Genomic DNA, 11,463 nt, shown 5'->3' on the forward strand with positions numbered 1-11,463 from the left:
TACTATTTTGTAATTTATTGCCTAAAATACATAATTGTGATAACTTTAGTGAAATATTCTGTGTTTCTAGAATGTCACATTTCTGTCTGCTAATTGTTTGTGATTTTGAGGAAATCCATGGACCAAAACAACTGATTTTTGTGCTGTTTTGAACCTTTTAAAAGTAAGAATCATAGCAAATCATAATCGTTTGTTATAATATGAGTATCTGGTAATTTTAGTCATGTAAATAACTTATATTTAGAGGTTTAACAACTGCGTATCACTTTCATGACTTTGTTGTGAAAAATCTTAAAAACCAGTTCATGAGTGAGAGTCACACTGAGTAAAGCCCATTGGAAATATCCTTGTGAAGTACAAAGATTCACATGTGAAAATGTACAGCAAGCTATTCTTCAGAAATATCACATATTCCACTTACCATTGAATCCTATCTTTACCAGCTGTATTTCTATTTATATATATTCCTGTTTTAAATTACCATTTCTGCTCAAAAACTTTGTCTAAATCAGGGCAAAATTGCAGTGACTCTGCTCTGTCTCTGTTGCATTTTTAGCCAGCATGATCCTGAGCATGTGCACATTTCACTTACTATGCACAGCAGAAAAAAAGGGACGATATAGGGCCTACGGTCATGCGCTGTGAATTCGGGTATAGGAAAAGGTGGCAGTGTTACATTTTTTTATTTTTTCCCAAACATTTTGTCACAGATCTCAAGAATGGATAGGGGTACTGAACTGGATTTGGTCTTATTTTCTTGCTAATTTATCTGGCTAAAATTGTGGAAGGTAAAACTTAAATAAAAATAACATAATATTAAAATTATGAGCTAACTCATTAGCCTATACTCAAGATTTTGAATGCTTAGACTTGTGCCAAGTCTTACAATTTTGTGATTTTTGTCACTACAATTTTTGGACCATTTTACTTCAAATTGCAAAAATATTAAAATGTGACTTTTATTGCCAGTTAGGACTAACTAAAGGATTAGGATTTAGCTATATTTCATTTGGCAAAACAGGATAATATTTTTTTAATTCCAAAATATTAGTGCTGTATTTTTCTGGAATAGGGAGTAGGTATTTATTTATGCTCCAAAATGTTCAGACTATCATATTTCTTGGAGTTACCCTACTGCTGTGAAAGTTAGCATTTTCATGATGGAAATTTGACGCGGAATTCAAATATGCCACTGGTTTTTGTGTAGGGCCTGGAGGAAAAAGTTTTGATTGATAATGTTATAAAAATCATAAAATTTATGTAAGACTTTTGAACACCCTGTATCTCAGTAAGGCAACATAACTCATCATTACATGTTTGCTTTTTTTGAAAGCCTACAATGTTATTAGCACATCTGAAAAGGTTTTAGCAGAAAAAGCTTTTACGTTAGTAAATAAGAGGGGAACTAAATTTTATCTTTTTGAACCATATTTTAACTTTTCCACCCTATATGACATTTGTGGTACCCTGCATATTGACCAGTTGTTTGTTTGTGTGTATTCCTGGTACCCGGTGCTCTAAGCTTGACAGTGATATATAGTTTTATAGGGTTTTGATGAACAGTTTATGAATTAGATCAGTTTAGGTACAAACACATGTAAATTGTTCAATTTTTAGTACCGTAATGCATTTGGCCCCCAATTCACGGCGCACGACCCTACATGTTATTTATTTCACATGGCCTTATTGTTACTGTCTGCTTTGCATAACAAGCAGTACCTGCCTGGTAGTTTTTGCACTTTTTGAAAACTGGTACATGTATTTCTCTTGCAAAAATCAACATTTCTCACTTTTGCATCAATGTGTATCAATAGTTAAATATTGGATTGAAAAGAGAGATGTAATGTGGCGTGCATATACTGGTACATCAGAATGACATTAATATAGCAAAAGTAATAGGGTACCGGTACGACACTTTGACAGCCAAAACATTTTGATTCATGCAAATGAATTTTGTGGAAATCAATGGTTCTCAGAATATAGATTTTGCAAACATATAAAAATCTACTTTAATTCACACAAATTTCTTTATGAATCTTTACAACAATTCATGCTTCACTCCTTGGCATAAACAGTTTACTAATTTATTCAACTTTCCTGTTTAACTTTCAGATAATTTTTAATGTTTCAATGACATGCAGCTAACTACCCATTGCACTCATTAACATCATGGATTCTGGTACCGATACTCCAGAGGGCTTCCTTTATGAAACAAAATATGTAGTACTTAGTTTCCTTGGCCTAGTGCCACCTGACTTTGATCCAGGCTTTTCAGAATTTGATGTTCATAGCAGTGATTCCTCACACCCACACACTCCATTCTCTCTGCCTGGGTCAGAAGACAATAGCCATTGTGCCTCTCCGAGATACCTGACAGTCAGATCAAAGTACGGTCAACTCACAACAAGAAGCCAGTCTTTCAGTCCATCATCTGGAAAGTCGAGAAGTCCTGCGTTGAGTCCACGAGGAAGTCAGAAGAGAAGAGAAAAGGTCAAAGTGGAACACGATGAAGTACGTACTGCTGTGGATGTGGTGACTCTTTCAGGGAAACACAACATGTTGAGGTACTAAACGTGAAGGAATCCATTGAAGTCACTGAAGAATCACCAGGAATGGAGCTGCCCAGGAGGAAGATGACTTGGAAGTAGATTCACCTGGCTACGAGACAGCTGACGATGAGGAAAAAGGTAAAGGTGAGGAGAAGGATGCAATGCATGATGCAGCATGTACCACAATAACAACTACACTAGAGACAACTGATACTGTAGCATCTGTGGCACCTGTGCCACCATTTTTGGAGATGGCAGCTGCAGCACCAGAGATCAATGTTGGTAAGTAGGAAAGAAAAGGTTGCATTTCAAACATATCATCTGGTGCCTTGTATCTTTTTCATGTTTAAATAATATCATTTGCGATCTCCTGTCACAAAAAAGTTTATACCCTTTAAAATTATACCAAACATTATACCAAACATGTTAGAATGGCTCTTTGCTTTGGTCTTCAAAAATCAATATTTCCACCAGAATTTCTTTTCTTTTCAATTTTGTCATGTTGAATGGACTGTATCTTCTATAGTGTCCTGGCAATTATATGCTCATTTTGTGGAAGCAGGTCACATTTTGTATTTGCTATCTTCTGATCAATTACATCATCCTCGTCATCATCATCATCATCATCATCATCAGTCCTCATCCAAGTCATCATCATCATCATCATCATCATCATCATCTTTGTCATCATACATACACGTACAAGTGCAGTCATAGTGATAGTTATCATCATTTACATCATCATTACTTGTGGGGGCACTTCAATATAAAATACAGGTGTATGGTCAAGATTTTCATAACAATATGCTTTCTGTGAGAAAGAATTTTAAGAAATTAAGCCTTTCATGGACTTTTGGGCATTGGTCATAAAATGTAGGTGTGAACAGTATGATATTTACCAAGACAGGGTCTCTGGCCTGGGTGAGAAACGAATAACCCCACAGAAACATAAAATTGAATCGCTAGTTCTGAAATGGCTTCATTTGACTTTATTATTTGAAAACAAGAAGTGAAAGTACTGCTAAATAAGCCTAATATGGAAGTTGCAATTCAAGGTGAAAAATATGGGGACTTTTGGTGACTGAGCATGATTTCTGTTAAAATAATCGAGTCTGTGGCTAGGGTGACAGCAATGCTGAAAAAGGGCAACATACACCTCCATTCCAATATGGAAATAATCCCTCCTCTTTCTGGACATCATCATCATCATTATTGTTTTTGTCATTAATATCATCATCATTATTGTCTACATTGTCCATCATCAATTAATATAGAATCATATGATTTTACAGATTTTCAACTAAAAATAACAGATGTTTCTATTATATTTAGTAGGTATGTTTGTGTAACAGGTCTTAAAACTTGTGTATTTGAAGTTCGTTATACTCTAAATATGGACTAATCATAGTGTTTCTTTTATTTAATTAATTGAGTCTAGTTAGTCCTGGTACAACCCCAACCTCTGCATTTGTAACACCAACCTCCTCTGGGGACTCACCCAAGCTACTCATTCCTTCACTGGGCAACAGAAGTGGCAGCAGTAGTGGTTCTAGTTCTGCAGACATTGGAAAAGGTAACAATCTCTTACTGTATTGGGCTATTCCATTTAAAATCCACACTACCCCTGTGGAAGCTTTAGCTATTAAAGTCTTCTGCAGTGGGAGTATGATTTTCAAATAGAATAAGCAATTGGGTAACTTCCATTTGAAATACTCCAGTTGTGGAAGATATAGGTAATGCCCTGATACAGGGGGAGTATGGAACTCTGACCGATTACATTTGAAAAACATACTCCCCCGTGGAAGATATTTCCAAAATCTTCCACAGGGGTAGTGTGGATTTCAATGGGAATAGCCCATTCAACCTAACGAGTGCCTAGACTGATTAGCACCTAGACTGACTGATGGCGACTACTGACTGAAAAATTTCTGGGTAAATTTTGTGTCATACTTGCCACCAGAATCTGGCGGTTTGATTCTGCGCTGTCATGCCAAGTTTACCTTTTGACCTGCATTTGTTATTTGACGCATATTTTTGAACATTCATCACAATTATCCTGTCACTGTGGTGCCAAAAGACACAATTACATCAGAAGTCTCATTATGGTTTGCGACAGATGTCTTGCGCGAATATGTTTTTTAGCCAGACAGACACTTTTTTCAATGTACCGTATGTTTTCAGTCACTACTAAGCATCGCACAATAAACATGCACAGTTGGTAGACGACAAAGGATTCAGGCTAACTAGCGTTCTGGGTGCTTAAGTCAGTCACTTTTGGGGGGTATGTATATTAAAATGATAAAAGTAAAGTTAAAATTGGGAACTCACTCACATATCATTTAAATACAGTATGTCTGAAGTCAAAACCATCATAATCATAAGCTGAATGTTTCTAGATGGTAATTTTATTTCGACATTTTGATGGAATTTATTGTACAGGTGCATTAAAAACTGACCAGTAGACTGGTGTCATGTGAAAAATTATGTTATTTATTACACGTGGGTGCGGTCCTGATTGACTGACCGCCTGATCCCACCCCATTAAGGCTTACCCATCATCATTGAGATTTGGACATATAGAAAGCTCATATTTTTCTCATAACTCAGTAAAATGTTGTATGAGATCTGTTTCTTTTAGATGACATGAACAAAACAAGTACTGTAATAGCCTCACCCGCAAGGTGGTATACTAATCGTACTGTGATTCATGTTTTTGCTTCTAATATGCAAACCACTGGAGCAATTAAGGTTGGTCTGGTGAAGTTGGTCGAAATTCAAAAAAATGAAAAAACGGCTCTTAGATATTTTTATCTAGTTTTTAAAATTGATTTAAAAAATTTTTGGCCCAAGAATTTTTTTTGGTAGGATGTACTGAAAAAAAAAACAGATTTTTTAGATTTTGGGCCAAAAATGAGCATTTTGGCCCAAATTTGACCTCGCAGATGAACTTATCAAGTCTTTGTCATTCTAAATATGTATACTTTTATATACTTTAGACCAACAATTTAGCAGTTATGATGCCCGAAAGTTTCCATAATTCCAGGGTTCAGACCAATTAAGTTAACCCAAAACATGGAATCAGCTTATTTTGGTGATAGGCTTTCATAGAAGGTTCAAATCATCATGTGAAAAAATTGGATTACCAACTTTGAAATCTTTATGTTAAGAGGGTACTACACGCCTGCCCAATTTTGTGCCTATTTTTGCATTTTTCTCAAATATTATAGTGCATTGGTGACAAGTAAGATATGTATATTATAGGGGCAAGGACTACATCTACTGCACTGGAAATTTTATTTCAGCACAAACAACAGTTGTGGAGTTACAGTCAAAAATGAGGGAAAACCAATATTTGATCAATAAATCAATAACTACTTGCCTTGAGGTGCTGAATTGTCAGTGCAGTAGTTGTAGTCCTTGCCCCTATAATATACATATTTTACTTGTCACCAATGCACTATAATTTTTGAAAAAATACAAAAATAGGCACAAAATTGGCCAGGGGTGTAGTACCCACTTAAATGAAGTTGCATGAAAAAGGTTCCAGTAAGTTTAGTAACTGCATGGTTCAAACTTAAGGATGTTTTGAATGAAAATGATCCATCATTTTGAGGCACCAGTAACTTAGCATTATTCTTTCTTCCTTTTAGTGTCTTCAGATTCTGATAGTTGTCTACTTGGTGTTGATGATTCATGGAGTACAAGGAAAAGAAAGAGTATAGAGGAATTAACAGAACCGTTGAAGGAAGAGCTGCAAGAAGCATTTAATAAATTAGGTCTAGAGAAGGAGTACTTTGATGGTAAGTCCCTCAGTCAACGTGCAATTCTATGTTCCTACACAATTTTTTACTAAAAATATGACCATGACTGGTCGATTATCAAAATGCCGCCTTTTAGACCATATTTTATCGCTTTTAGTGCAATTGTTTCAAGGGTCCCTGTCAACTTTTTTATGCAATACTATTTCTAATTTATATTATTATTGATGTATTCCTTTATAACCTGCATTTTTATGTTGTATTGTGCTGTTGTTTAATATGCCTGCGGATGTTTGAGCCTTGTGTACCGTCTCAACCCTCCTGTCTGGCCTTAAATGTATTTCTTTTCAATTTATCTGTTTTTATGTGTATTATGAATAAAATTGAAATGATGAAACTAATATACAGGGGTGTGATTTGTCTGGATTCTCTACAATGTATATTTTACTTGATTTTAAAATAAATGAGTAAAACTTGACGTAGAGTTTTGACTTGTCATGTACCTCATTTGTATATTCAAGAAATATCTACCCATCACCACAAGCACACTGTATTCTGTGATATCTTCTTGATCAGCATGTTTATTTCTGAATATTTTTTTTTTTTTTTTTCTCTTCATCTATGCCTATGGTGACAGTGATCAAAATAATATTTCCTAATTCTTACACGTGGCTACATTTTATCCAGAGCAAAAGCATCAAACAAATTCGTTATTTGCACCCAAAAATAGCCCTTTTGGTGGCAACTGAAATATTTTGAGGACAACAGAATCTATGCTTTGGTTCTAGTCTACGCTTATTCTTAGGATAACCGCGATTGTTTCCTTATTTCGGGCACTGGTTTGATGTGAATACAAAATCAATGAATGTCCACCTTCAAATTAAATTGCAAGTTTGATATAATAATCAATCTTTTAATAAAGCAACTTCATTCTCATTTCTTTGTTAATGCAGCCATCTATACTGATTGCAGTGATGAAGCCAACGACAGCCCCACAGTGATACCCCCAATATGTCCCCTCACCAGGGAGGCTATAGTAGCAGAACGCATTGCCCAGATTGGTGATATGATCATGACACAGCATAAAGAGGAGCTGGAGCAAGCGATGGCACAGGTGTTTGGGGAGACGGCTAGGGGGACACCTGTTAATTATCTCATGTTTAAATCTTTGGTGAAGCATATGATGAGGTCTGCAGTCCCAGAGTGGTATCATGTAAGTATGCCTAGCCTCCAACTCACCTTAATGCTCTGTGTGCTAGCCATGCGCTTCAATGGAAAAAGTTCAAGTTTTGAAATATTTTCTCAAAATATCAGGAGCTATCTTAGGAACTACTAAATCAATACTAGACTTGTTTGTACTCATTTTAATGCATTTTTCATACTGATTCCAAATATGGTCATGAAAATTTACATTTCTGAAATTTTTAAAACTTGTCATCTGCAGTCGACACCCGCATGAAGAGAGTTAACACTCTCGATTGCAGATGACAAGTTTCAAATTTTTGTGAAAAATTTTTAATTGTCCGACCATTTGGAATCAGTGTGAAAAATACATTAAAATGAATACAAACAAGCCTGTTATTGGTTCAGTGGTTCTTATGTTAGCTCATGATATTTTGAGGAAATATCTCTAAACTTGGATTTTTATATTAAAGCCTAAGGCTAGAGCATGCAGAGCATTAACAATAACCAGATATACACTTCTTAAATTTATTGATTTAATGCCCCAAAATAACATCTTGCTAACATGTTCTCTTTTCCTGTCATTACACCATTTTGATCCATATATAGTTAGCACTGATGTTGAATTTCACCCGTCGGATGGCGTTTGGGTTTTTGAAGCGAGGCAACCAGAGCATGGGATACCTGAGTGATTACGCTGTTAGATATATCGAGGAGAATTTAGCACAAACTATTATCGAAAATGGTGGATGGGTAAGAGTCCTTATTTTTTATGTATTTAATACTGGTAAATGACTAATAAGAAGATTATTTTGAAACTTCTGCGCTACAAAATTGGTTACACAAGTGAAGCGTTTGTCTTCAGTGGATGTTATTGCCCTGAATATTTGTTTTGCTAGTGATGTATTTGAGATACCGCTGATGACGTCACAGGTGTTGTTAATGGCTTGTTAACCCCCTGAGCACTACCTGCCGATCTAAAATTGCCTCTGATTGGTCAATTACATATCTTCACTTTAATCACCAATCAGAATGGAGCTAAGTTGCAAATAATTCATCCCATTTTTTTTGCATAGTGAAATTATTTTAACAATATTGCTGATTGGTTCAATTGATAATGCAAACTTCTTTTTGCCCAATCGGCAGGTAGTTCTCATGGGGTTAATGTTTTTTTTAAGTTGATTGTGGGTAAGGGGTACCTGTCTGTGGTTCTAGCACCTGTTCTGGGTTTCACTTATGCATGTGTTAGTACAATAAAGGTAATAAGCTGAACTTATATGCATTTGAAAACTTCCATCCACGTTAATGTAGTCAAGGGAAATCATAAAATTGTAGACATCTTGATCAAATTAGATCTCTACCAAGAATATAATACAAAATGTGCCTAGTTTGCTAAAATTACGGACTTAGATTTAGACCTTAGATATTTTTCATTAGACTGAATAAACATATTTTCATGAACTTTGTTTCTGGTTCTTTGTATTTTGTAGGATGCAATGATCAACATCAACCCAGAAGACATCGAAGAATTCTCCTCAAGAAGTGTATCCCCAATGCCTCCCGATTCCCTCTCGCACACCTCATCACCAATGCCAACCTCCCCTCCTATCATATTGGAATCACCCGTAGATCCGCCCATTTGGCAACACAGAACTACTACACATTTGCATGTGACCACAATCAGCGAATCAGATGTGGCGACTGAAAAAGGAAATCTTGTCAACCAATCAAATGCAATGTCTAATATGAACCCAAAAGACTCAAATAACTCAGTGCCTGCTTCTGTAGATAATAAACATATCCTTCAAGCTGATGGTAAGGTAGTAACAAACCCAATACCTACTATAAGTGGAATAGACCAAACTGACCAATCAGGGGGTGACTTAGCCACTGGGGATCATACACAGGTTGATTCCATTCAACCTGAAGGTGAAAATAATACCATAGCTCAGTATCTATTAGCCACTGCAGCTGGTGCAGCTGCTGGTGCTGTCTATGCTCTCATGAAAAGGTAATTTGGAGCCCAATTGGGTGGCTTTTGATGATATTAAGCTCCACTTTTGGCCATTTCCTGTCCCAAAATTCAATAGTTAAGAAGACAATATGGGTGACTTTTGACATTGGCCATCATAATTGTTAGTTGTTTCCTGTCACATAGAAACTATGGATAGGAAAAAAATTGGGTGACTTTCAGGTGATTTCACTGCTTGACCTGCAATTTGGGCTGCAAAATTTGCTTCCAATTGACACCATTAGAGGTGTTATGGAAAAAGGTGCAATACTAGTTAGTTCTGGGGGAAGTAAAAAGTATGTATAATTGCGCTAGCATCCACTACTCAAAATATTGGACCTGCCTGTCGTCTATCACACGGTAGAGGATAGTATAAACAAAAATTCCTATCGTTTTATTTCTCTAAGTGAGCAAAGTTGTAGGTTTACACTTTATCGGGTGTTGTTGTGGTAATTGAAAGAAAAATGTGCATGAAAAATAAAAGCGTACTGATTTAAAAAAGCACAGGCACAACGCCTAGACATTGATCCACAAGCCTCAGCACACTTTACAGGCTCCAACACTGACAAATTGGGCTATTCTAGTTGAAATCTGTACACCCCTATGGAAGACGTAATCTTAATTGTTCACACAAGGAGTGTAGATTTTGAATGGAATCACCCATTCAGGTAATCCCAATTGAAACTCACATTCCCTGTTTGGAAGATCACAGTTATGTTTTCTATAAGGAAGATCCATACATTCTTTTGATTGGAGATACAGAAATGACAATGCATAAAATTTAGGGAACATTGTCATATATGAATGAAAATGTAAAAGTCACAGATTGATGTAAAACCTTTCAAGAATAAAAGGAAAATATATCCTCCCAGAATGAGTCAATAAATTACCTAGTGTAGATGTCGCCAAAATTGCACAAACCTTTATAAGGACCACTGAACTAAAATATTGAGACATGCCCATCATTGTACACAATTATTTTGTTGCATGACCAGCTAGACAACCAATATGGTCTTAAGCCCGGTTCATATGAACTTGAATATTTGATGCAACAACTATTTGTTAGTCAATCTATTCCCAATATACTTCCAGCCCAACCCAGCCATGTTTTAACTTCTCCAACTGATATTTGACATCAAATATGAATGATTTTTTGTCAATAAACATTCGTTATATAAAATCTAAAATTAATTAAAAACGAGTTGAAGACCGAGTACTTTTTCCTGCAGTATTCGATGTCGAATACACATCAGCCCTTACGGTGTATGTTTATAATGATACACTAACTAGACATCAGTACACAATTATTATCATAGTAGCCAAATCTTGCCAATATTTTACTGAAGTTTGACTTTATACTCCATGGTGTGATGGTATAATTGTAATTTGTAATAAAGTAAAACTTTTGTGTGTAAAGTACATTGTGATATATGTGCCCTATCTCCCACTAATGCTATTTTCAGAGTGTCTTGCCATTTTGATGATGTTTGGATCATGCAGTGAACAGGGTTGTATACCATATGTCACCATGATGTGGCAGTGACGTCAGTGCGCATTTCATTGAGCGCAGCTCAAACCGCTATGTTCACTCGAAGCGCTGGCGTACACACTCACACACTTAAAGATGTGCGCGCAAAGTAGCTGCGTTTGTAAATGCCTCCAACTGTGGAGGTGTGTGTGTCTTGTCACATTCACACTGTGGAGTCTGCTAACAACCGTGGAGCTCCACAGTTGAAGATAAGCTCAAAAATGGGGTTTTTGGGCCATAGAGGGGGGGGTATACCACCTGTCATTTTCTGATTAGAGCAACCTCCACAGTATGGCGGTTGCTGTGAGATTTGTGTAAACAAATTTCCCCAGTTTGAATGTGGGTGTGTGAATCTCCCCAGTTGGAATATACACACACCTCCACACTTGGCGGCATTTACAAGAGGGGGTGCCTCTGCGCATTGACATCACTGCC

At 36.3% G+C, this 11,463-nt stretch overlaps 1 protein-coding gene across 1 annotated transcript; it reads left to right on the plus strand.

Moving 5' to 3' along the window:
- Window positions 1–82: 82 nt before the first annotated feature.
- On the plus strand, window positions 83–10,942 carry LOC140144431 (uncharacterized). Its single transcript, XM_072166242.1, has 7 exons — window positions 83–163; window positions 2,113–2,564; window positions 4,082–4,122; window positions 6,200–6,349; window positions 7,261–7,520; window positions 8,099–8,242; window positions 8,980–10,942. Exons 2-7 carry the CDS (start codon window positions 2,170–2,172, stop codon window positions 9,502–9,504), a joined length of 1,515 nt encoding a protein of 504 aa, XP_072022343.1. The 5' UTR covers window positions 83–163; window positions 2,113–2,169; the 3' UTR covers window positions 9,505–10,942.
- Window positions 10,943–11,463: the final 521 nt, after the last annotated feature.

Source organism: Amphiura filiformis, unplaced genomic scaffold (genome assembly GCF_039555335.1).
Source record: "Amphiura filiformis unplaced genomic scaffold, Afil_fr2py scaffold_54, whole genome shotgun sequence".
In the NCBI taxonomy this organism is placed as follows: domain Eukaryota; kingdom Metazoa; phylum Echinodermata; class Ophiuroidea; order Amphilepidida; family Amphiuridae; genus Amphiura; species Amphiura filiformis.

What these genes read in the sequence shown, in the direction of transcription:
- LOC140144431 (XM_072166242.1), top strand. Translation starts at nt 2,170, where the DNA reads ATGGATTCTGGTACCGATACTCCAGAGGGCTTCCTTTATGAAACAAAA. An exon ending in TTCTGCAGACATTGGAAAAG is followed by an intron (nt 4,123 to 6,199) that starts GTAACAATCTCT and finishes TCTTCCTTTTAG; the next exon opens with TGTCTTCAGATTCTGATAGT. An exon ending in CAGTCCCAGAGTGGTATCAT is followed by an intron (nt 7,521 to 8,098) that starts GTAAGTATGCCT and finishes ATCCATATATAG; the next exon opens with TTAGCACTGATGTTGAATTT.